The 26,377-nt window shown below is 49.7% G+C and overlaps 1 protein-coding gene and 1 non-coding gene across 2 annotated transcripts; one reads left to right on the forward strand and one right to left on the reverse strand.

Moving 5' to 3' along the window:
- Positions 1 to 26,351, forward strand: ADORA2B (adenosine A2b receptor). The gene is made up of 2 exons (XM_016196444.2): positions 1 to 360; positions 25,293 to 26,351. The coding sequence occupies exons 1-2, from the start codon at positions 26 to 28 to the stop codon at positions 25,948 to 25,950; spliced, it is 993 nt and encodes a 330-aa protein (XP_016051930.2). The 5' UTR covers positions 1 to 25; the 3' UTR covers positions 25,951 to 26,351.
- LOC148091179 (small nucleolar RNA SNORA30/SNORA37 family) lies at positions 21,588 to 21,716 on the reverse strand. Its single transcript, XR_015715938.1, has one exon. It is a non-coding gene; the product is annotated as a small nucleolar RNA SNORA30/SNORA37 family (small nucleolar RNA).
- Positions 26,352 to 26,377: the final 26 nt, after the last annotated feature.

The following is a 26,377-nucleotide window of genomic DNA, read 5'->3' on the forward strand; positions in this document are numbered from 1 at the left end:
GCGCGGGTAGGCGACGCCGCCGGCCATGCCGCTGGAGGCGCAGGACGCGGTGTACGTGGCGCTCGAGCTGGCCATCGCCGCGCTGTCGGTGGCGGGCAACGTGCTGGTGTGCGCGGCGGTGGGCGCGTCGAGCGCGCTGCAGACGCCCACCAACTACTTCCTGGTGTCCCTGGCCGTGGCGGACGTGGCCGTGGGGCTGTTCGCCGTCCCCTTTGCCGTCACCATCAGCCTGGGCTTCTGCACCGACTTCCACAGCTGCCTCTTCCTCGCCTGCTTCGTGCTCGTGCTCACGCAGAGCTCCATCTTCAGCCTCTTGGCCGTGGCCGTCGACAGGTACCTGGCCATCCACGTCCCGCTCAGGTGAGGCGCGCGGCGGCCCCGAGCCCAGCCGAAGCCCCGCCCACGACCCCCCGCGCCAGGCCGGGTGCCTGGCCTCGGGGGCGCGCCAGACCGAGGCGCGCGGGGCGCACAGAGCCCGGGTTCCCACGCGGGAAGCCACCGTCCATCCCGAGACGCGTGCACCCGCGCTGCCCACCCTCTCGGTGTCCCGGCCGCGCCCTGGAGGCCGGTGTCCCCCGGGTGCGCCCCTATAAGGGGACCCACGTAGGGACAACTCTAGAGATTCCGGGGAGTGTGGTCCCCGGGAGCCCGGCCTTTCGTGGAAACTCCGGGGAAGGCCCAGGAGCGGGGTGGGGGTGTTGCTGACCGTATCTCCTTTGCGGCGAGAACTGTTTCCTTCCACCGCTCGCCCGGGGCCAGCGGGAGGGCCAGGGCAGCGGCCGGCCGCGCCCCTGTGAGTGGGGGTCCGGAAGCCCGCGTAGTTTCCATGGCATCTCTGAGCGCTGGGGCTCGGCGTGGTCAGAGTGGACCCGGCTGCAGAGCCTACCTGCGCCTGGCGCAGCCGGGCCGGCCGCGCCGGGCGGGGGGTGCCTTGCTGTGGGGAAGCTAGGACGCGCGTCGCGGCATGCTGATGGTGACTCAGAGCACCTCCGTGTACCTTTAAAAAGAGGTAAAGTGTTTCTCCCCTTTCGCCAGGAGCCTTAGGGCCCCATGCGGGCGTGTGACCTTGCTTATCCCCGCTGCCCAGTCCCAGAGCGCCCCAGGATTTCAAAGGGAAGAACTTAAGGGTCCTCTTTTTCTCCCACACTGAGAAAATGTAGGATTCAGGGGATGGAGCCAGCTGGCAAGGGGAGTGGAGCCCCAGTGTAGCTGAGCAGTGAATTAGGAGTTGAACTCCTGAGAGCAGGCGTGTCTGGGAACCTCAGGGCTTATTGAAAGTATTTATACTCTGTGGTATCTGGGCCCCTTTGGCATTTCTGAGTTGGCTGAGCTTGGGATCTTTTGGGGTTTGGGGCTGAGACAAGAAGCTGTCACAGGAGCAGGAAGGAAGGAAGGGCAGGAATTTATTGAGTGCCAGCTCTATGAGGCAGTTTATATTAAACTTGCATACTTTTAACTGTCAGTAGTTCCAGAAGGTAGGTGCTGTTACCTGCTTCCTGTAGAGGAGGGATGGTGGCTTGTAGATGAGGGAGATCAGTCTTGCTTGGGATGGTGCATTGGGCATGAGTGTCGGTGTCAGGACTTGAACTCAGTGGGCACCCTATTCCTGCTGTGCCAGCAGGCTGTCTTGGGCAGTGTGCAGCATCCATGTTTGGGATGTGGGCAGCAAGCCTACCGCCATTTCTAGAAGCTGAGCCTGCCTACAGTAAATTGGTGGCTGGAGGAGAACTATTTGTGGGACTGGACAGGGAGAATGCTCCCAGCAGCCTTCTCAGACGAAGCATGTGGAGCTTGCCCCTGTGGGATGTTCCTGGGTCCCAGCCTGAACACAACCCTCCCGATCTGCTGGGCTGTGAGTCTGCCTGCGTGTGTGGGCTTTCCATGTGCTGCTGCCCTTGACCAACCAGGAGGCCTCCCGCCTCCCATCCGCTGTGACAGAGTCCAGGGACTTCCAAGGTTCCGGGTGGCATGGCACACTCCTCTCTCGGGTCCCTTTCTTGCCTCTTGGTCCTAATGTTGGTTACTTGATGGCCTTTTGGGGTGTTGGCATCCAGCAGGCAGCCACAAGCCTCTACCCTTAGCTGCTCATAGAATGGAAGCCCCTTGGGCTTGCCCCTGGCAGAGCTCCACAGTGGCCCCAGCTCAGTGGGAGTTACTGGAAGAATCCCCTGTATCCTGTGGAGCAGGAAGTTCCATAAAAGTTTAAATCTGTTAGCTCTTGTTCTGGTTTGTGCTGGGTGGAGTCTTGAAAAAAATGGTGTGGGTGTGTTTAGGGGAAAGAACTGTGAATCACTGACTTCTCCTTTGCATTTGCTAAGGGCAGGAGATGGATGTAGAGATAGAGAGGGAAGAATGAATGCTCGGTGGAGTCACCATGAAGCCTGTCCCATCCCTGCCGCCCTCCTGGCCTGCCCGCATGAGTTTAGAGGTCTGGCAGAGATGCGTGCAAGCAGCCCCAACTCCCCGTCCCCTGAGGTTGTGGGCATCTGACCCGTCCCCAGGACCCACCTCCACTCTTGTGGGTGGGAAAGGTTTATGGTTCTCAGGGCTCCTGTGCCCTCCTGGGGGCTGGGGGCTAGGGCAGCCTTCCCTCAGAAGTTGCTGGACTTCCTGCTTCTGAGGACCATGGCCCCCTGTGAACTGCTAACATGCAGATTACAGGCCCTGCAGGCTCTGCTGAATTGGTTTGGGGGTGGAGGTAGGTATGATTCCTGTATCAGTATCTTTAACTGGCAACTTCTGGACCCATCAAGTTTGAGAACCCTCTTAGAGTCAGGAAGATGAGGCTCCCCTTCCCTTTATTACATGGGCCGGGGCTCAGCTGTGACTTGGCACCAAGTACCACCTTCAAGTCATGGAACTCCAGGTGGGAGTAAAGTTGGAAGTGCCCTGTTTAGGAGGAGGTGTCTCCCCTGTAAAGGGAAGAGGTAATGACGGGTGAGGTCCAGGCAATGAGGGCAAAACCAGCCCTTGCCTGTGCCCCAGGCCCCTCCCGTTCCCTGACACTGTGGGCTTCGAAGATGTCTGTGCCCCAGGGCTTGGAGGGTGAGGCCTGTGCTCAGCTCAGGGCCACAGAGGCTGCAGCCCCGCTGGCACCCAGCTGCCAGGCATCTACTAACATGGGAAGATTACAGTGCAAAAGGAAAAGGGAACCCCGATGTGATGCTGCACTTGAAAAGGAGTAGTGTCTGCTCAGATCAGGTGCTGCCCTGGGCCTTCAGAATGTGGGTGTCTACAAATAGGACAAGGTCTGCTGCCTCTAGTCTAAGTCCACACCATTCCTGGTGTTCCCGGCAGAGGGCCCAGTTGAAGTGGCGCCATCGGGAGAGGGCAGGAATGGGGGTCACCCCTGCAACGACTCCTTTTTGGTTGAATCTGATGGCCACTTCTTGGATATCATTGCACATGTCCTTTTAGCAGCTCCTGCTGGTCGTTGGCCAACCTCACCTCCTCCTCTCCATATCCATTCTCTCCATACTGCCTGAGAGAATGATTGAAGCCAAAGTCAATCACTCCCTGCTCAGAGCTGTGCGGCGGCACCTGCGGGAAAATCCCAGTGCACCACCGTGTCTTCAAGGCTCTGAAGGCTCCATCCAGCCCTCGGCCTGTTGCACCCCTCCGGCTGGCCCACGTCTGCACCAGCCCCTCTCTGCAGCCTTTCCTCCATCCCCACCCGGAGAGGCTTCTCCAGCTCTGCCTTACTGGTCACTGACTCCGTCCCTAACCAGGTCTTCACTGGGCTGTGGTCTCTCAGCCGAGCCTGCACTCTGAGGGGAGGGCACAGTGCTAGGCATGAGGTAGGGAGACCCATGTCTTGAGTGACTGGGTGAAGAATGTTATGGTGTGTCATACGGGGTGGGGGGGGTGCGGGCAGTGGGGGGGAAATATGCAAAAACAGACTGGGGAGGGAGGGTCAAGAAGCAGATCCCAGGAATGGGCGGAGCTCTCTGGTGAAATGATGTCAGAAAAAGATGGTCCAGTAAGTGAATATGGGAAGGAAAGGGGAAACCATCTTCTGAAAGGGTCTCTCACAGGCTTGTGGAGACCGGGCAGAGAGACTCTCAGAAAGCAGTGGTGCCGTGGGCGAGGCTGCCTGGGGCAGTTGGCGCAGTGGCAGGCCCTGCTCCTGGCTTGCAGGCACAGCCCCGGGGCCATCCTTCTGCCTGTTTAAGGGAGCCTGGCTCTCAGGACTGGAGAAAAAGTCACCGGGACTCAGGAGGGGGGAGGGGCTTGGGTGCCTTTCTGCTGTTATGTACCCTCCATTGTTAGCACACATGCGGTTCAACTCCACTTCCAGCCCAGAGTAGGAGGAAGCAGCAGCAGGTGCTGCCCTGGCTGTGGCTGAGCCACCAGCAGTGCAGGGCCAGGGGCTTTGCTTCTGGGCAGCTCGTTCCTGCCCAGCCGAGTCTAAGGTCTGGTCTGGTCAGTGAGGCCCTCAAAAACTGCCTCAGACCTGGTGGGAACCGGGGTAACCCAATCTGAGAGTTTCTGGAGGTCCTGCTCTCACTCAGGGTAGAGTCTGACCAGGTGGAAAGGCATCCAGGAGCATCCACTGGGGGGCCTGCAGGGCAGGGAGGAGATGAAGGTGGAGCCTGTGTGCACCCAGGGCTCTCCCGAAGGCTGTGGAAGGAGGGCCCACCCCACCAGGCTGTGACCAGCTCCTCTGCAGACTTGGCACCCACACGGCTCTTCCAGCCTGGACCGGCAGTGAGGCAGGGAAAGAGCCTGGCCTTGGTCTCGGCAGGGTTCCCACAGAATTCTGGAAAGCACAGGGGTTGCCTTTGATCATCTAGAGAGTAAGGGTGTGTAAAGGACAAAATTTGAGGTTTTCATGGGACACGGTCGGAGCTGCTTCCTCTGCAGCGGCTGCAACCCAACCCGCCTGCCTAAGGGGCCCTCCCCACCTGGCCTGGCAGAGCCCAGGCTCTGTCTGTCAGCTTGTGATCACAGCAGCGGGGACAGGTATGAGGAATTATGTCCTCGGCTCTCTGGACATTAGAGTTTTTAACCCTTTGCGGTTGTATTAAATTTGGACATGGGTGTCATACTGGTTGGAATTAAGAGCTTTCAGAGAAATTATGAACTGATACATGAATGAATAGAGTTAAGATTCGTACGGTTCCTTGATGTGGTGGCTGAGAGGAGACATACGACCAGAACGGTAAAAAAGCTTTGGTGGCTGAGAGTAAACAAACGACTGGAATGGTAAAAAAGCTTTGGTGGCTGAGAGTAGACAAACGACGGCAAAGGGATAATATTGTGAACAGCAGCCACGCTTCTGAAGCCTTTTCTGTGTGCCAGGAACCTCTGTGCCGCATCTCGCATCTCGTTTAAGCTCTGCGTCAACCTTACGGGCAGACATTTCCCTGCTGCTCGCAGATGAGGAAGCCTCGGCTCAGGGGGTTAGGACCAGCCCAGGGCCACACAGAAGCCAGGGCTGGGCTCCCAGCACCGTGGTTGTCCCAAACACCCGGTAATGGGTGGTCCCTCTGGGAGATGGTGAGTGAGGACAGCAGCAGGCTATGATTGGGACCCTTTAAATATTACCCAGGACAGAGAAGACTAGCTCAGTAGAAATATGATCAAATGAGGAAAGAAAGCTGTGCTTGGCCAGTGGGCATGAGGTGTCACAGAACTTGCTAACACGGTAGGGACCTATGGAGGGCCTCTCCCTGCCTCCTCTTTCCTCAACTGAGGCCCAGCCTTTCCTGACACTTGAGGGCCATCACTGACCTTCACACTGGGCTTCGGCCATGGCTTTTCTCCCCTGGGGCATCAGTAGGTGTGCAGATCTCTGAGGCTAAAGGGAACCTAATGGCAAGTAGCAAATGTCCCTTCTTAACAGAATTAAAGCCGAGAACAGACCGTCATGGGCTGCTGGGTGGCCTTCTCACTCAGCCTGGCCGAGGGAGGGAGTGCTCTCTGCAGAGGGTGACGCTGGAGTGGGGGGCACAGAGGAAGGAGCATTTGAGCTGAGGGGGAGCCTGTGCCAGAAGCAGAGCCAGGAGGAGAGCAGGAGGGCCGTCTGTCCGGCTTCGCAGCCTCGGTGGGCAAGGGGTGGAGAGCAGGCAGGTCAGGGGGCCAGATGCTTGCTGAGGAGTTTGGGTGTTGTCCTCAGGGCACTGGTAAGTCCACGAAGGAGGGTTTTTAATTTATTTTATTTTTTAAAATCCTCACCCGAGGATATGTTTTTTGTTGAGAGAGGGAGGAGAGAAGCATCCATTACCTGCCTCCATACACACCCTGACTGGGAATCAAACCCTCAACCTTTTGAAGGTATCAGGTGACACTCCAACCAACTGAGCTACCCCCCCCACCCCGCTCCAGCCTGGCCAGAGGGTTTTTTTTTTTTAAAGAATTATTATTGTTTTTGTTTTGACAGAAACGAACCAATCTGAACCAGAAGTAAATATTCAAAAGCACAGAAGGGCACAAAAGGGAAAGCGAAAATGTCCCGTCTCTTGCCCCTCACCAGCCCCTCTGCCGGGCAGCCCCCAGACTGCTTCTGGTAATGTTTCTTCTGCGGGTCACTCCACTCTCTGCGGCAACACCAGGCTTTGCTGTCGTCGTCTTTAAATGGAATCTTGACTCTACCACATGACGGGAGGATTGCGGCTCACTGAAGCCCTTATCCCAACCCTCTCTTGCCAATTTTTGTTAGACAGTATTTTAATTTTTTCCTGTGATCATATTTCAGCCTCCATTCCTGATTCCATCAATTTAGGCAGTATTTATTTGTTAACTGTCAGGAGGCATGAGGAAAGATACTGCCGTTACCCCTTCCACCTTCCACCTCCTGCTCCCAGTTGCACTATTCATTTGAGCACACTGCCCACCTGCCAGAGGTTTTACTTTCAGCAAGGTAACTCATGCTGTTGTAAAGAAATTGAAGCCATAGAAAAGGTTTCTATGAGAGCAGTCACCAATCTCTGATCTCTGGTTTCCCAATGTGCCTGTCAGAAGTACTGCCCTGGCCGGTGTAGCTCAGTGGTCAAGTCAGCCTGCAGACCAAAGGGTCTCGGGTTCAAATTCTGGTCAAGGGCACATACCTGGGTTGTAGGTTCAATCCCTGGCCCTGGTTGGGGTGGGTGCAGGAGGCAACCAGTCGATGTGTCTCTCACATCTCTCTCTCTCTCTCCCTCTCTCTCTCTCTCTTTTCCCCCCTTCTCCCTCCCTTCCACTCTAAAAAAAAAAATCAGTGGAAAAGATATCTTCTGGTGAGGATTAAAAAAAAGGCAACCACTGTTTCTTGTGCTTTTATCCTAAACAAATCATGAACTGAACACATTTATTACGTTATTTGTACACTGTCAAGGTTAACACAACTTACATTTTATCTGAAACTTGAAGAAAGTGTCCTGAACTTGGAGACTGTCTGAGGATCGCACACTGATTGCAGGCATTTGGAGGTTTTACTGTGTCTCCATCCAAGATGAGCAGTGTGACTGGGGTAGGAACACACTCTCGTCCCGTGGCCAGGCCAGGTGGATTCTATTTTAGGTGTTATCCAGGGCTCACACACCACCTTTTAGTCTGCTTCATGCTTGGATCATGATTTTCTCATCAGGAAATTAAAAGAAAGTTAAAGGAAGAACATGGTTCCCAACATCCTTATGATGATCCAGTTCTTCACGGTCCTCGCTGCAGAGGGTCCTAGCGCGCCTGCAAAATGGACTGCACAGTGGTCGCTTGTGACTTTGTCATGGTCTAGGCATTGTCCCACCGTTTCTTGCATTTCATGTTTTCTTTTCTCTCTGGGATTCCATATTTGTTTGTTTATACACACACCTTTTAAGGATGTTGGTGATACACTTTCTGGGTTCTTATATGCCAAGAACCCATGGGATTGGTCATTTCTCGCATGGGATTGGTAATTGGACTGGACATGGTTGAGAAGTCCGAAGGTGTTGCTCAAGAAGTTGGATGTGCATAAGATTTTTGTTTGTGACTCCTGTTTCCCCTCTGGGAGCCTTGGCATCGTTTCTCTTGCTCGCTACTTTGGGATTTCATGTTGACTCCCAGCTTCTCCTTCTTTGGGATGTCCCTTCCAGGTGAGCTTTTCCAGGCTGAACACTTAGATCTGTCTTCAGCTCTGAAATTTTAAAGAAGATTATTTTCTTATCTCCATTTCTCTATTCTTCTGGGATTCTTTTTTTTTTTTTAACCCTCATCTGAGGCTATTTTTTCCATTGCTTTTCAGAGGTACTTGCAGGGTAAGCAATATAGTAGATGGTTGAGGGGTACAGTAGATGGTTGAGGGGTACAGTAGATGGTTGAGTGGTATAGTAGATGGTTGAGTTGTACAGTAGGTAGTTGAGTTTGGGGGTTTGAGGCTGGTCATTCCTTCTACCTGGCTCTGGACCCAGGTTCCCCTACCCTGTGGGAGCCCAGCCCTGTTCATTACTCCAGGCCTCCTGTACAGACTCTTTCCCTTGGCTATTTAAACATATTTTAGCTCCTATCACCCTCACCTTCTCTGGTTTACTGCCTGTTTTGCTCCAGTCCCACCACCCACAAACTTCTAAAAGCAGCTTCCTGTACATGACATCTCGATTTCCAGTGCTGATTTCAACACCACTGCCAAATCTGCCGTTTTAAAAAAGAAATGTAGAGAACTGTAAAGCTTTATTGAAAGACATTACAGAACTTCTTAAACCTGCCCTTCAATCACTTCTCTTTGGTCCGTGTCTGCTTCTCCCTGTTCTAGGATGCCAGTCTCCCTCCTGGTCTCTCTGCACCTGGGCTTGTCCTTTTACCCACTCTGTTCAGAACAGAAACCTTTCTACAGTGAACACCTGGTCGTACCTCCTTCCTTTACCTAATATCCCAGAACCTCAGGAGAAGGTCTCAGCTCTCTCACTGGCTCTAGTCCCTTCTCCTCCAGCCTCAGTTTCTCTGTTCTAGCTTCTCAGGACTCCTTTAAATTCCTAGAACCTACCGAGCTCAGGCCTTTGCACATGTTATTCTCTCTGCCTGGAATGTTCTTTACCACTGACTCTTCCTGATTTTCACTACACTGTCTCTGGGAGGCACCCAGGATTCTTGTGCAGCTCTCTGCATACTTACAGCTATTTTAATTATTTGTAATTTGTTTAAGGCTGCCTTCCCTTCTCCATTATAAGCAAGGCTCATGTTGTTCCCTCCTTATCTCCAGTGCTTGGTCCATTTATTAGCATGTGACATATTTAGGAGCTGGCTGTGTGTGTGTGCATGTGTGCGCATGCACACATGCGTGCACAAGTGTCTGTGTGTGGAGGGGTGAATGTGTGTACTGTTGGAGACTGGCCCTGATATGGATGGATGAGCTTGTTGCCTGGACATGAGAAGCCTGTGAAGCCTGAAGGAGACAGGGAGAGGTAGGAGGGAAGCTAGACTGGCTTCACCAGAACCAGCAGGGAGGCTTCCATAGGGAGAGGGTAGCAGTCTGAGAGGGATAAGATAGCTCCTAAATGTGGCATTTTCAGGAATCAGTAGTAACTCACTTTTTAATAGTAAGGACATTTTTAAAAATTACAAAACAAGTGCAGTATATGTGTATGTATACATACATATGTGTACACATATTGCATTTTGTAAATGTCCATGCTATTAGAATACATACACACATATACCACATACACATATATTTGTATCCATTTGACTAATCTAGTGCTGTCTGTGGTTTCAAAAACAATGAGTCATTCTGAAGTAGTGTTTCCCCCACAACTTCTAAGTTGCAAAACTAACACAGTGGAGACTCAAATTCTCTTCAATACACAAATCGTTTTAATTTTTCTATATTTGCTTTTTCTCTCTGTCTCATGTACACACTCATGTTATATGCAGGAATTTTAACAGCAGTCAGTCTCTAGTCAAATGTCCCCAATAATCCCAATCATGTTCTTTACACTTTTTTAAAAATCCAGGTCCCAGTAAAAAAAAATCATGTGTGGATTTAATTCCTGTAGTTTCCTTTAACCTGGAATAGATCTTCGATCTTTTTTTCCCTCTTTAAAGACATTAACACTTTGAGGAGTCCAGGTTATTTGTTTTGCCACAAGTCCCTTAATTTGCGTTAGGCGTTTCTCTATGATTAGATTCCCACGAATGCATTTCGTTGTTTAACGCTGGCACGCTGGTGGCCTCAGTCGGCCTGCAGTTGGGATGCCGCATCTGGCCACCTGGTTACAGCTGTCTGCCAGGGCCATCGCTGCACAGGCATGTGTCCCCATTGGTCATTCTTCCTGAGTCAGTCATTACCATGAAAATGGTGATTTTCTTTTTTCTCATTCCTTCCACCTTCATCAGTTGGCATTCTTCTGTAAAGAAGAGGTTTTTATCTTTAACCTGCTCTTCCTTAAATTATTTTTTTAATATCAGTATGGACTTTTAGTTTTATTTAGTGTGCTATAATCCATTCCTTTTATTCCTTTTGATGCCCAAATTTGGCCAATGGGAGCCCATTTAAGTTCACTTCTGTTTGAGTGTCACCGTCAGTTTTGATCACTCCCTTACTTTCTGGCATAGAAAGGTTTTTCAGACTTACATTGTGTTTTCCTGTGTTGGAGCCTGTTTCCTCTCAGGGGAGACGGGTGTTTAGAAGCTGATTTGGGTTGGTGTGCTCATTGCTGCTGGAGCATCCTTCTTCTGGGCCCCTGCAACGAACAGAGCTGGGAGATGTTTTTCGTTTTTAATAACGAATTGGAAGCACTCTTGCTTACAGTAGAATGCCATCTAATTAATGAGGAGGGATGACTGGGTTAAGCAGATCATCATTTGGCAGCTATCATAGTAATAACTGGTGTAGGCAAGAATCATCAATAGGTGCTGAAACCCACTGGTGAAAGTTTGGTGAAAAGCAAGATATATACAAAGTCTCACAGTATTTACCTCAAGATATCTACTCATCACAAAGAGAAAACTAGTTCCAGTGGCGGAATCTGGCAGATGCCATGACAACCAAGTGATCAAAGTTAGCATCACCAGTCAGGCACATCCTGGCATCACCGCCTCCTGATGTCTTCCGCTAGCTGGCTGCTTGTGGATATGGCAGCCAATGCTTTTGCCAATGTTCTGTCTGAAGCGTGTGCTCTAACCCCAGCCATGGAAGGGTCTTTTTTCCTGTCTGGTTTCAGGCAGTAGCCCTTTCTCTCAGGGCTCTTATTTCATGTGAAGGAGATCGGAGTTGGAGCCCAGCAGCCTTGGGCTGTCTCTGAGTCCCACCTGATATATGAGACCAAAATATGGGACTCACCAAAAAAGTAACCTCAGAGGTGAACTCCAGGAGACCTTGTCCTGCCCCTGGGTTGAGTTGTTATCAGAGCCCCCTAGGCTGCCTCCTGTTGACAACGTAAGCCGGAGGGAGTGCTACCTGCACTGCGCATCCATTGCTCTTGGGTGAACGTGAAGGACAAAAGGCATCTCTTCCAGCCACCTTTCCGTGTGGAGTGGGCTCAGCTCAGCCCCAGCTCGGTCTGCCTCAGGGATTCATGTATGTCTGAGCTCGTGGAGTAGATGAGAACCTCCCAAGAGCCAAAGTAGCTGAGGGTCCTGCCTCCTCAGAATAACTCAGCCTGAAGGTAAACTCTGGTGACCACAGGTGGTTAGCTAGTGGGCAGGCAGGCACTGTCCACTCCTCAGACCGCCCCGCGGGCTAGAGCTGTGGCCACCTCAGACTGCGGCGACCCTGCAGATTGCCCTCAATCTAGTTAACCCAAGTGGTGAATGAGAGGCCTTCCCACGCCCAGACCTGAACTTCACAGAACAGAACCGGACAGTATCTACTCTTTCTGTGTAAGAATGGATTTATTTTTTCCTTAAATGTTTGATAGAATTCACTAGTGAGTCCTGCGGGCCTTGTTTTCTGTGTGGGACGGTTTTTGGTTATGCATCCTATTTCTTGATTAAATACAGCGCTGTTCATATTTTCTATTCTGTCCATGACAACTCTTCAGAAACCCGTTTGGTTCCACGAGAAGTCTGAGAACCGGGCAGCTCCTGCTGTGGGCGACGCCCCGCGTGCCCGGGTGTCTCGCGCGCTCGGACTGACGCGGGGACGGTCACCCCGCGCCTGCCGGTTTGGCGCTGCCCAGCGGGTGCTGCACATGCTCGTGCGGTTCCGAACCAGGGGTCTGTCCTCTCGGGTCGCGCTTTGCCCGGCACTTGCCCGCCAGGCCCCGCGTCGGGCACAGGATTCGGGGTTCAGCAGCGCGCTGTGCACGGCAGAGCGCACGCCCCGCGGAGGAGCCGGGGCCCGCAGGGCCGTGGGGTCCCTGGGGGGCGCGGGCGCGTTTCAGCGCAAACTGGCCTGTCTCCGCCTGGGCTTCTGGGAGAGTCGCGGGCGCGTGTGACAGGTCCGTAGGAAGGGTGTGGGGACAGTGGACACCTGCTCCGGCCGCCTGTGATTCCGCCCGGGCGCAGCGGGAGTGGGGGAGCGCGGCGGCTCAGCGGGAAGGGGCCCGCGCGGCGCTGGGTGGCGGGGCCCCGGGCGCCCAGGACCCGGGAGGACAGCACCGCGGCCCGGGCCCGCCCCTGCCCCGGGCGCCGCGTCCACCCCCCCCCCGGGACCGCCCCCCGCCCCGGGCGCCGCGTCTCCCCCCCCGGGCCCCCCCCCAGGCGCCGCACCCCCCCCGGGACCGCCCCCCGCCCCGGGCGCCGCACCCCGACCCCCCCGGGCGCCGCATCCCCCCCCCCCCCGGGCCCGCCCCCCGCCCCGGGCGCCGCGTTCCCCCCCCCCGGGCCCGCCCCCCGCCCCGGGCGCCGCCCCCCGGCCCCCCCCCCCCCCGGGCGCCCCATCCCCCCGGGCGGGGCCGGGCCGGGGCGGGACAGGCTGCTCTGCCCGCTGTGCCCGGCTCGGTAACTGGCCCTGGGCTCAGAGCTCCGTCCGCCCGCGCGGCCTTGGCACCTGCCAGCCTTGCGCTGATTACAGTTTTACCACTAGACTTTTTGGGTACATTTTAAATACTGTCGCGGCCTCTAGCCCTGTTGAGCCGCCTGCCTGGGTGGGCTAGGGGGTTTTGTTAGTGCTCTAGTCACAACATTTTGTAGGTTTTGAGTGGTCTGCCCTAACCCCGTCTTCACAGAAGCCCTGTTATTCATATGCAATTCTAGAGAATAGGTTTTCTAAGAAGATGCGTTTGCTTTATAGCAGGAATGTGTGTAGTGCAGAGGAATGAAACGTGTGAGTGAGGCAGGATATAAAGGAAAAGTCCCCGAGTAAGACTTCGCCAGGCGCTGAAGAGCCCCACCGGCGTTCACTGAGCGGTTTGCATTTATAAAGTGCCTTGTACACATTTATCTGTATTAAAAGCCTCAGCGTGGAGGCAGTTCTGCAGCCACTACTATCCCTGTTTTCTGATGCCAGAGGTCAGACTCTATCTAGCCCCTGTGGACTGGCCAGACTCATTGTCACTGGGGACTCTGATTTCTGAGGCTGAGAAGGTGGCTGGTCTCAGCTGGGGACTGCAGAGCCAGGGAAGACTCTGCCCCAGAAAGAGGCCAGCAATTGTTATGCAGGACTTGGTGGGTCCCTCTTTAGTTGTGTAACCTCAGTGTCTACACTGTTCCCATTGTTGAGTCCCTCCATATGACTGCATTCTCTCAGTCCCCTAGCTAACAAGCCCCTCTGTGGAGACTGGGTGGGTCACAGTGCAGCTGGACTTTCACAGGACACCCCTTTTGTGTGGACTGTTTGGAATAATAAAGCTGCGCATGCTTCCTTTATTCATTTTCACATTGCCTTTAATTTACTTCTTCCGCTTGAGACAGACATCAGGAATGACCTTTCTGCTGTGCTCACTGCCCTCTACGGAAGAGCACTGACTGGCATGGGGCAGTGTAGGGAAGGACATGGACCCACCTTTGGGATACACACACACACACACACACACACACACGGATGTTCAGAGAGCCACTGGTGCAGGGCAAGCAAGGGGTGGTGTCTATGAGCAAGAGGTGGGGCCTGGGAGGGAGACTGGCCGGGAGGGAGATTGGCCTCCAGGGAAAGGGCAGAGGCACAGCTTGAAGTGGGAGGTGAGGAAATGGCAGGAGGTGATGGGAACCTGCATAAGATACCAGAGACCCAGGGGTCATCCCTCCCAGCATCCTGCCCAGTGCAGGGACACCATCTGCTTTCCATAGCATTGCTGACTGACTGCCCTGTCCCAGGCATGGGTCTTGTGGATACTTTCTGCCACTATGGAGCCAGAGCTCCAGTGCTAAAAGGACTTGTTTTTGGAGCCCATACATCTTCTGTAGGTCTATCTCCAATAGAAGAGCAAATCTCTTGTTGCCTTTTAAGGACTGCCTACCAGAGGGTGGCAGAAGCCTCTTCCTGCAGGTCTCCAGCTCCCATGTGGGCACTCCAGATGCGTGCTCTATGCAACCTGCAAACAGCATTGGCAAGGGCAGATGTGTCTGGGGAAGAAAGCAGCAGATGACCTACGGCTGGATGACCAGACAGGGCCACCTCTGGGATTTGTGAGAAGATCTGTGAATTACTCCTTTTGGCAAAATCAGAGTCAGGTTAGACTGGGGTTGTGTCCTGACCACAGAATAGGGGTCAGCAGGCCAATAATTTAACCTCTATGAGCCTGTTTCCACATCTGTAAACTGGAGAGAATTGCTCTGAGCTCACGAGGTGTGGTTTGAGTGGATGCGTGAGCTAGTAACTTTGTGCTGTGCAGAGTAGGTGCTGGCAGTGGAAGCTCTGGGGGAGGGGTCTGCAGGCGTGTGTCTCCCAAACCTGGCATTTGGTCATGTGGTTCAAAGGCCGCTAGAATGGGAAATATCTGCCAGTTAGGAGAAAATGAAGAACTTGTTTTATATGAAGAAATGGATGATAAACTTTTTTTACTTAAAGTTTCAAGTACCATTACTATATTAAAGATGAAAATGGAGAGACATGGGTTGGATATACCAGCTTTAGTCGAGTATTTCAGGTCCCCAGAAAACAATTCAATTAATTTCAGCCTCTCCCCTGGCTGGCTGGACCCACAGTCCCACCTCGCTTTCCTGAGTCCCGTGCTCTCTGGGACATCACATCCCTGGATCCTGGCCGTGACTGAGACCTGCCTTCTCCCTCCCTGCACCAAGGACACTGCTTCCCATGCTCCCTCCTGGGCCTCAAGTGGGCACTTGGGCCAGAGCTGTTTCTTGGTTGTCTCTCCTCTCCTTTCCAGAGTAGTATCCCTTCCCTCCCTCAAAAGACCTGAACTGTGAAAGTTCCCACTGTCCAAACGCACTGCCCGCCCCTCACTGCTCTCACTGCTGCCACTCCCCTAGTGCCCTCATCCTTCTTGCCCACTGCACTGCCCACCCAGGTGAGTGTTCTGCATTTGGCCTCAGTCTCTCATCTCCTCATTCCAGCCTGCAACTTGTCAGTAAAATCCACACAACCCTCAAAACCACAAAGGCATCCCACTACACTTTCTGGCAAGCTCCCTCTTCCACTCCCTGAGACAACTCAGGTTTCTAGGGCCCTCCTCTCCCTCAGGCGATGCCTTCCTTCACATTTGTCTGAGGGAATTCCGGCTCTCAGAGAGGAGGCTGCCTTATCTTCTCACCACCCAACTCTCACCCTCCCTGGGTTGGTCCTGTTCTCTCTCCTACAGCAGGGAAGTCTCTCCACACATGCCCTGGACACCACGTCCTCCAACCTCCTCAGATTCTTAGCTTTTTAGTAATCTTGCCTTTTTTCCCTGCATCTTTTCTTTCTCTACTGATCGTTTTCCTCAAGATACTAACACCCACCATTCTCATGGTCTTAACCTCCTTGCCGTCCACTCTGCCCTTTAATAGTTTCAGTATTAATTAAATGTTAATACATCAAAGGAAAAAGCCCTAGGGGTTGTCCTTGAGTCTTCATCTTCCTCCTTTCAACTTATCTTTGAGACCTGTTGGTTCTGCCTCCAAAATGTGTATCTTTGCTATCACCCTGGTCCAAGTCAACATTCTCTCTCTCTTTTTTGTTTTCCCAGTTGTATTATGTGCTTTGTCTTTTTTCCCCAATATATATTTTTTATTTTACAATTACAGTTGACCTACATTAGTTCCAAGTGTACTATCCAATGATTAGACATTTATATAACTTACAAAGTGATCACCCTGATAAATCCCATTTGACTCCATATATAGTTATTACAATTTAATGACTATATTCCCTGCGCTGTATGTTACATCCCTGTTACTATTCTGTAACCACCAATTTGCATTTAATCCCTTCACCTTTTTCACCCGTCTCCCTAAATCCCTCCCATCTGGCAACTGTCAAAATGTTCTCTGTATCTATGAGTCTGTTTCTGTTCTGTTTGTTCATTTATTTATTTATTTTTAGATTTCACATATAAGTGAAATCATATGGCATTTGTCTTTCTCTGTCTGACTTATGTCACTCAGCACAATACTCCCTAGGTCTATCCATGTTGTTGCAGATGCAAGATTTCATTCTTTTGTTTCAGGCTGAGTCATATTCCATTGTATATATGTACGACATCATCTTTACCCATTCATCTATTGATGGCACTTAGGTTACTTCCATATCTTGTCCATTGTAAATAATGCTGCTGTGAACATATGGATGCATGTCTTTCTCAGTTAGTGTTTTGGGTTTCTTTGGATAAATACCCAGAAATGGAATTGCTGGGTCCTTCTTTGTCTGTTTTAGCCTTTGTTTTAAAGTCTATTTTGTCAGAATTGCTACCTCAGCATTTCCCCCCTCTATTTGCATGAAATTTCTTTTTCCATCTCTTTACCTTTAGGCTGTGTGTGTCTTTTGTTGAGGTAGGTTTTTAGTAGATAGCATATATATGGGTCTTGTTTTCCAATCTGTTTAGCTGCCAAGTATCTCTTGATTGGAGCATTTAATCCATTTACATTTAAAAATGATTATTGATAGGTACATATTTCTTGTTATTTCATTATACATATTTATGTTCGTCCTTTTTTGTCTCTTGTTTTTAAAGAAGTCCCTTTAATATTTCTTGTAATACCGATTTGGTAGTGATGAACTCCTTTAGCTTTTTCTTGTCTGGGAAGCTCTTTATTTCTCCTTCAGTTTTTTTTGTTTTTTTTAAATTTATCGTTATTGTTGAGAGTATTACAGGTGTCCCATTCCCCCCCCCCAATTGACCCCCTCCACTTCGTCCCTACCCCCTCCCCAGGCCTTCACCCCATTATTGACTGTGTCCATGGGTTATGCATATATGCATATAACTTCTTTGGTTAATCTCTTCCCACCCTCCACCCCCTTTCCCTCTTTCCTCTGAAATATGATCATCTGTTGTATGCGTCAATGTCTCTGGATCTCTTTAGTTCATCAGATTCTTTTGTTCATTAGCTTCTTCTTAAAGAAGACCCTTCAACATTTCCTGTAGTGCTGGTCTGGTGGTGATAAACATCTTCAGCTTTTTCTTATCTGCGAAGCTTTTATCTGACCTTCAATTCTAAATGACAGCTTTGCTGGGTAGAGCAATCTTGGTTGTAGTTCCATGTTTTTCATCACTTTCAATATTTCTTTCCATTCCCTTCTGGCCTGCAAGGTTTCTATTGAGAAATCAGCTGACAGTCGTATGGGTGCTCCCTTGTAGGTAACTAATTGCTTTTCTCTTGCTGCTTTTAAGATTCTCTCTTTGTTTTTAACCTTTGGCATTTTAATTATGATGTGTCTTGCTGTGAGCCTCTTTGGGTTTCTCTTGTTTGGGACCCTCTGTGCTTCTTGGACTTGTAAGTCTATTTCTTTTCCCAGGTAGGGGAAGTTTTCTGTCATTTTTTCAAATAGCTTTTCAATTTCTTGCTCTCTTTCTTCCCCTTCTGATACCCCAGTAATATGAATGTTGGGCCTCTTGAAATTGTCCCAGAGGCTCCTTATGCTATCTTCATATTTCTGGATTCTTTTTCTTTTTGCTCCTCTGATTGGGTGTTTTTTGTTTCCTCATGTTCCAAATTGCTGATTTGAGTCTCAGCGTCCTCTACTCTACTGTTGATTCCATGTAAATTATTCATTTCAGTTCGTGTAGCCTTCATTTCAAATTGGTACTTTACTATGTTATCGATATTCTGTTATTTCCCTAATAGTATGCTTAAACATCCTTATAAACATTATTCTGAACTCTGTATCTGTTAGCTTGCTTGGATCTATTTCATTTAGTTCCTCTTCTAGAGACTTCTTCTGTTCTTTCCTTTGTGACATGTTTCTTTGCCTCCACATTTTGGCTGCTTCCAGGTGTTTGTTTCTGTGTATTAGGTAGAGCTGCTATGTCTCCTGGAATTTGTAGAGTGGTTTTGTGTAGTAGGTGTCCTGTAGGGTGCAGTGGCTCAGCCTCCCCCGTCACCTGAGCTGGGCGTTCTAGGTGGTCCCCTGTGTGCACTCTCCTGTTGTAGTTGAGCCTTGCTTGCTGTTGGCATCACTGGGAGAAATTGACTCCCAGGCCAATCGGCTGTGAGGACCCGCTGCAACTATAGCCAAAGAGCTGCTGTGCTGGAGACACCCCTATGGATCAGGATTTACTTCAGTGGAGCTTTGGTGTTCACCAAATGCTCCCCTTGAGTGTGTCACTCGTGGATGTGGTAGGGTTGTAATCCAGCGTGGTCGAGTCTGACCACCAGGTGCACTGTCTCCGGGGCCTCCGGGGAGGTGCACGTCAGCCTCTGCCAGTGTCTTGCCCAGGGCCATCCAGCATGAGCTACACAGCAAACCATAGTTGGCTGCTACTTGTGCTGGGCTTGGCATTGCCTGGGAGAGGCCAAGCTATGAACCAATGCAGGCTGCCACTAGTGCCAGGCTCGGGGCCCCTTATCAAGCCATATGGGGAACGATGCTGCTTGTTTGAGAGATTTTAGGAAAGTCCTAAACATGAGGCTCGAGAGGCCACTTGCATAGAAAAGCCACTGGAAACGGCTGGATGAGCTTGCAAGTAGGGAGGGGTGGGGCCTCTGGGAATCACTGGGGCGGGGCCAAAGGTGTGAGTCAGGTGCTGGAGAATCAGAGAAGATGCCTGTCTGCCGGCTGTGTGCGGGGAGGACTCGCCAAAGGAGCTAGGGCCTCTGCCAGCTCTTCTGTCTGGGAGAAAGCTGCCCCTCCACCTCTCACCCCAATTTCAGGCAGGTTAGTTCCTCCCCGAATGTCCCAGGTTCCTTTCCAGCTGCTGGGGCTCAGAGGGAGCACATCTGAGTGAGTCCGTGCACGGACCCTTTAAGAGGAGCTGCCTGGGACTTCCATAGCCTCCGTGACCCTCAGCAACAATCCCCACTGGTTTCACAGCCCGAAGTTGTGGGGACGTCTCTTCCCGGCCCTGGAGCCCTGGGCTGGGGGCCTGATGTGGGGCTTGGACCCCTCACTTCTCCTGGAAACCTCCACTGCCCAGATGTCCCTCCCTGGCTTAAACCTACCTTGTCAACAGGTGTGGGCCTGCGGCTGCGTCTCTGTGATTCAGCCCTGATCCGCCTGTGTCTCCCCCCTCCTACCAGTCTTGGTGCTTCTTCAGTTCCCTGGTTGTAGGGCTTCTGTTCAGCCAGATTTTAGGAGGTTCCGAGTGATGGTGGTTGTGTATTTTAGTTGTAATTTTGATGTGGCTGTGCAAGGCGGCGAGTACAACTGTTACCTATGCCACCATCTTGTTTCTCTTCTCCTGGCTAGGCAAATTAGTCTTGATTGTAGGTCCTTGCTCTTCATCACTTTGAATATTTCTTGCCACTCCTTTCTGGCCTGCAAGGTTTCTGTTGAGAAATCAGCTGACAGTCTTATGGGAACTTCCTTGTAGGTAACTAACTGCTTTTCTCTTGCTGCTTTTAAGATTCTCTGTCTTTAACCTTTTAATTATGATGTGTCTTGCTGTGGGCCTCTTTGGGTTCATCTTGTTTGGGACTCTCTATCCTTTTTGGACTTGTATGTCTATTTCCTTTACCAGATTAGGGAAGTTTTTCATCATGATTTTTCCAGAAAGACTTTCAATTCCTTACTTTCTCTCTCCTTTTTCCAGCACCCCCATTATGTGGATGTTGGCACGCTTGATGTTGTCTCAGGGGCCCCTTATACTATCCTCATTTTTTGGGTTCTTTTTGTTGTTTTGATTGGATGTTTATTGCTTCCTTATTCTCCAAATTGCTGATTTGATTCTCAGTTTCATCTATTATTCTACTGCTGATTCCTTGTATTCTTCATTTCATTTATTGTATTTTCCATTTCTGACTGGTTCTTTGTTTCCTATATCCATTTTTATGTTTCCTATCTCTTTGTTAAAGTTCTAAGTTCATCAACTCTTCCCCAAAGTTCATTGAGCATCCTTATTACTAGTGTTTTGAATTCTGCATTTAGTAGATTGCTTGTCTCCATTTCATATAGCTCTATTTATGGAGTTTTATTCTTTCATTTGAGACGTGTTTGTCTCCTCATTTTAGTTGGCTCCCTGTGTTTGTTTCTATATATTAGGTAGAGCTGCTACATCTGCCAGTCTTGGCGGAGCAGCCTTATGTAATAGCACAGTGGCATAGTATCCTGTCACTCGAGCTGTCTCCCCCCCTCCCCCCACCCCACCCACCCCATGTGCTGTGTGCAATCTCTTGTTGTAGTTGAGCCTTTGTTACTGTTGGAACATCAATGGGAGAGATTTACTCTTCCCCCCCACCCCCCCAGGCTCACTGGTTGTGAAGACTGGCTGTGGCCACAGTGGAGTATCTGCTGTGCAGGGGCCAACACCACAGAGCAGGACTTGCTTCAGTGGGGTCTGGTGTCCGAACAGTCTGTCTCCAGTGTGCCACTCATGGAGGTGGTTGGATGATCCTTTGGCTTGGTATGAAACTGCCCCTTGGGTGCACTGGCTCTGGGGCCTCCCAGGAGGTACAGACCAAGGTCAGCCACTGCCTGTGCCCTGCCCAGGGCCACCCAGCATGAGCTACAAAGTGATCTATATCTGTTACTTGTGCTGGGCTTGGAGGTTCCCAGGAGAGGCTAAGCTTTGAACCAAAGCTGGCTGCCACTAGTGGCATGCCTGGGCCACTTAGCAAGATGTAAGGGCCATGGGGAGGCCAGATACTGCTTGTTTGGCATTTGTGAACCTGATTTGAGGAAAGACTGCAGCATGAGCCAAGACAGTACGTTTGCATGTAAAATCTGGAACTGGCTTGGGTAGTCCTACAAGTTGGGTGGGGTGGTGTTTCAGGGAATCACCAGAGTGGGGTGAACAGTGATAGCCAGGTTGATGGAGACTCAGACATGGTGCCCGCCTCCTGGCTCTGTATCAGGAGGGCTCAGCAAAGGAATAATGGCTTCTGCCAGCACTTGTCTGGGAGAAAGCTGTCTCTCCAGCTCTTGCTGGATAATTCAGTTCCTCCCCATATGTCCCTGATGTCTTTTGAGCTGCTGCCCCTGCACTGGTGCTCAGAGTGAGTGAGTCCAAGTAAAACCATGTACCAGCCCTTTAAGAGGAATGCCTGATACTCTAACAGCCCCCCACCCCCATCTCAGTCACAATCCCCACTGGTTTTCACAGCCAGAGTTATGGGGACTTCTCTTCCTGGCACTGAAACCCTGGGCTGGGGAGCCTGGTGTGGGCTGGGACCCCCCTTGCTCCTCAGGGTGGATCTCCACAGCTGAGATATCCCTCTCTTGTTTTTTCTGTGCTAGTGATTGGCAGCTGCCACTGGCACAGTCCTAGGGCAAGGATGCAATCACAGGTTTCCTTTTAGCACCAGCTGCCAAATCCTGGCCCCACTATCTGGGGAAGGACCTTTGAAAGTGCTAATCCCTCTAGAGGTTTTTTTGGTGTGTTGTTTTTTAAGTTTTTCCATTGCTTTTTCAGAGAGAGAGTGGGGGAAAGAGAGAGACAGAGGGAGAGAGAGAGAAACATCATTGTGAAAGAGACACATTGATTGGTTGCTTCCTGAATGTGCCCCGACTGGGGCTGAGCCTGCAACTGAGGTATGTGCCCTTGGCCAGAATTGAACCCGGGACCCTTCAGTCATCAGGTCGACACTCTAACCACTGAGCAAAACTGGCGAGGGCCCCGCATGTTCTTACACTGCCACATGTGGGTGTGGGACCAGCTTGTTCCACATCTCCGCCCCTCCTACCAGTCTTGGTGTGGCCTTTTCTGTATATCCTTAGTTATAGGACTTCTATTCAGACTTCAGGCAGTTCTGAGTGAAGGTTGTCCTCTGGTTTAGCTGTAATTTTGATGTGGTTACGGGAGGATGCGAGTACCACCTTTACTTACTCCACCATCTTGACTGGAAGCGCCAAGTCAACATTTTTATATTGAATTAATCACTGAAAATAGTTTCCTAACTGATCTGCTTTTCTTGCTCCCCTAAACTTCAATCTTCATGTTGTGTGCTTTATAAAACATAAATCTGTACTATTCCTTTGCTTAAAAACCTTCAGTAGTTCCCACTGCACTTTGAATATCAAAATCCAGACTCCTTCCTATGCGAATGAGCTGGCCCTTGCCTCATCTTAGGTCCGTTCACATTTCTTTGTGTTTCTTTAGGAAAGTAAAATCCTTTCCTGTCTGAGCCTTACACACTCTGTTCTGCCTGGAAAGCTCTTCATTCCACCTTTCAAATGTTTTCCTCCTCAGCCTTTGGCTCTGCTTTAGGAGATCCTCCCAGATACCCCATGTCCAAGGTCTTCCTGTCTTTCTCTTACCGATGTCCTATTCATTTTGGTTTGGCCAAATTCATTCTGATTTGTAATTACACATTTGTGTGTGTATTTATTTTGTCTTTTCCATTAGCTTTACAACCCTTGAGGGCTGTGATTATATTTATTGTGCCTAGAGTTCATGATACAAAGGAAGAACTCTGAATAAAATAGTGGACCAACAGGGAAGAAAGGCTGTGATGGGGATTCCCCGAGGAAGCTGCTTCCCTGATGGAATCAGCCTCTTTTCCTTATCGAAGACAATTAGCTTAAAATTGTAGTTTTCCACATGTGCAGGATCCAGCAATTTTAACAAGTTCAGATGTGAATGGATTCCAGTTGTTTTGAACTGTAGTGGGAAGCCACCTCATGATCCCTTTGTGTACAGACTACTCTGTGCCTAATACTTTTTTTTTTTTTTAAAGTAAAATGAGCAGCAGCATAACATGGTCCAAGGAACACAGGCCTGAGAGTCCTGACTTCGCTTTAGTCTTGGTTCTTATATTGCCTTTGTTACTCAAAGACTTTGTATCTTTGTTCCCTTATTTGTAAATTACGGGAGGTTGCACTAGAAGAGATAAAAGTCCCTTCCAGTTGGTGTGAGTATGCTTTTAGGTGCAGGTAACAGTGGCTTAAGCAATCAAGACATTTGCTTATCTCTTGAACTAGACCACGGAGTCATGATGGCTCTAGGGTTGGTGTAGTGGTTCAGAGATGTCATCAAGGACTTAGGCTCTTTCCTTCCTTCTGTTTTGCCATTTGCTTTGTCTTCAGGCTTGCCCTCTTGATCACAAATTGAATGTTGCACCTTTAAGCATCACAGCTTCTCAGAGCATCAAACGCAGAAAGGTATGTGCATGGGGAAGAACTTTCCTCCTGGATCTCTTCTTTTATCAAGAAGTAAAATCTGCCCTGGCAGGTGTGGCTCAGTGGGTTGGGAATTGTCCCTTGCACTGAAAGGTTGCTGGTTCGATTCCCAATCAGGGCACATGCTCAGGTTGCAGGCTTGATCCTCAGTAGGGGGCGGGAGACAGCTGATTGATCAATATCTCGCTCTCACATTGATGTTTCTCCCCCCTCCCTTCCTCTCTCCAAAAATTAATTTTTAAAAAACCTTTAAAAAATAAAGTAAAATCTTTCCTGGGAGTATCCTAGCAGACTTTCTTTTGTTTAATTGCTAGCACTGTCTACCACCAACCATAAGTAGAATCTTGTTTTAAAGCTGTTTGATAATAAATCAGATAACAAGGACTGTATTCGTAATCGCCATGTTATTAAGAATCTACTATGTGCCAAGCACTGCACTAGGTCCTGCGGATACACCAGTATAAAAGAACAAGGCCCTAGTCCTAAAGAGATTGACACTGTAGTTGAGAGGACAACAAACGTAACAGATAGAACAAGCTCTATAATGTGTGTATGGCGCCAAAGAGTGGGACTGGTCACCATTGCCTGAGAAGTGATCAGGAAAGGAGGTGACCCTTGAAACAAGAACGGGTGTTTTATCTGATGTTGAGAACAGCCTGAGCCAGGCGGAGCCATTGATTAGGAAGGGCAGGCACTGGGTATGTGGGGCTGAGACCTGGAGGGCTCTGTGGGTCATGCTGAAAAGTATGGGCTTTATCCTGCTGGGAAAGAAAATTGGACATTTTCCAGACAAGTCTTAAAGTAATGTGTATCAAATTATTTCCAAATTTCCCTCCCAGAGGTTAAGGAAAGATTTTATTTCACTTACTCAATATATTACATTGAATACATATTATGGGTCAGTTATTAACTACTTTATAGCAAAATGTCTAAAATGTATATTCTGATTTCTAGTGATTTTTAAATAAGATTTAATGGTTGAAAATTACTTAAAAATTAACATTTGCTAAGATATTCCCCTATTTGTATCACCTTTGCTGCTAGCAGAGGCGGAGACTGTGCCAGACTCGCTCTCCAGTAGTTGACGAGGTACTTGGGGTGATTCCTCCCGCAGTCTGAGGCAAACCTCTTGTGTATTTGTGGGAGAACCAGAGAAGTCTTGAGCAGAGCCACCAGGTAGTACTGCCTGGCTGCAGGAGCCAACTTTCACTCCTTCAGGTTTTTGTTCAGGTGTTACCTTTTCACTGAAGCCTCCCTTAACTGACATCTTTCAAACTACTATCCCTGCCACTTCTGATCTTCCTTACGCTGCCTTTTTTTAAACTTAAATACTATACATGTATCCTTCTATCATACCACATAATTTACTAACTCATGTTTGTTGTTTATTATGTCTCCCCTACTAGAATGTAAAGTCCCTTTAAAAGTAGGGATCTTTGTGTGTTCTGTCCACTGGTGTATCTCAGCCACCTAGACCAGTGCCTTATAGAAGACCTAAACTCAAAGGTCAGTATCTGGGTAATTAGAAAATACCCTGTAAGACTTCTACACTTGTTCTCATTGACCATAATTTGTCAGTAAACAGAGGTGAGTTAATAAGTCAATGAAACTCTTATTTAGCTTGTGAGAGCAAAGCTGTTCCTCCTGTTTGCATGTCTTTGGTGTTGAGAGTAAAAGGCCACAGTACCCTCTGAGGGTGAACTTTAGAGGCTGTTAGGAGTAAAAGCCATGGAACAGTAGCAGAGGTGGGAGTCTGAACTTTGGTTGCAAAGAACTGTTAACTGACAATAACAGATGATGTTCTTTTGAACAGATATAAGAGTTTGGTCACTGGGACCCGAGCGAGAGGAGTCATTGCTGTTCTCTGGGTGCTTGCCTTTGGCATTGGACTGACCCCTTTCCTGGGGTGGAACAGTAAAGACAGTGCGACCAACTGCACAGAGTCCTGGGATGGAACCATAAATAAAAGCTGCTGCCTTGTGAAGTGTCTTTTTGAGAATGTGGTCCCCATGAGCTACATGGTATATTTCAATTTCTTTGGGTGTGTCCTACCCCCACTGCTCATAATGCTAGTGATCTACATCAAGATCTTCATGGTGGCCTGTAGGCAGCTTCAGCGCATGGAGCTGATGGACCACTCCAGGACCGTCCTCCAGCGGGAGATCCACGCCGCCAAGTCCCTGGCCATGATTGTGGGGATTTTTGCTGTGTGCTGGCTACCACTGCACGCCATCAACTGTGTCACTCTTTTTCAGCCAACTCAGGCTAAGCCCAAGTGGGCAATGAACATGGCTATTCTCCTGTCACATGCCAACTCAGTTGTCAATCCCATTGTTTATGCCTACAGGAACCAAGACTTTCGCTATACTTTTCACAAAATCATCTCCAGGTATGTTTTCTGCCAGACAGATGTCTTCAAGAGTGGGAATGGGCAGGTGGGGGCACAGCCTGCTCTTGATGTGGGCCTATGACCTAGGCTCTGTACTCTTCAAGAAGGCACAGATTCACAGTAAACAAAGGGACAGGATGTGATTGGCTGATTCTCATGTGAAAGACGATTGTGCCCCACAAGCATATGGGTTGCCTCTTTTGGGTACCTTCCTGGAGTTACCACATACCTAACTAATATGTACATGTTACTGGTAGGTTCCAAGGATTGACAAATACATACGGTCCTGTCTGGATGCTCTTACTGTGTGGATGATGCTGACAGCTTAAATGGATTGTAAAAAAATGTTTTGTTTTTTTAAAGTCTGCCTCTTTCATGGTAGAAAATGAAACTATTTTACTGTGAAACACTGTGAACTGTTATAATAAAAATGTTTTTTAAACTTAGAGGCAATGGAAAAATAAAAGTTGGATATACTAAAAATATATACTTATTTCTAAGAAGGAGCC

Source organism: Miniopterus natalensis, chromosome 17 (genome assembly GCF_054644295.1).
Source record: "Miniopterus natalensis isolate mMinNat1 chromosome 17, mMinNat1.hap1, whole genome shotgun sequence".
NCBI classification, from domain to species: Eukaryota; Metazoa; Chordata; class Mammalia; order Chiroptera; family Miniopteridae; genus Miniopterus; species Miniopterus natalensis.

Excerpts from the sequence above, each read along its gene's own strand:
- ADORA2B (XM_016196444.2), top strand. The coding sequence starts at position 26 with ATGCCGCTGGAGGCGCAGGACGCGGTGTACGTGGCGCTCGAGCTGGCC. Across the intron at positions 361-25,292 it reads GCCATCCACGTCCCGCTCAG|ATATAAGAGTTTGGTCACTG; the intron begins GTGAGGCGCGCG and ends TCTTTTGAACAG.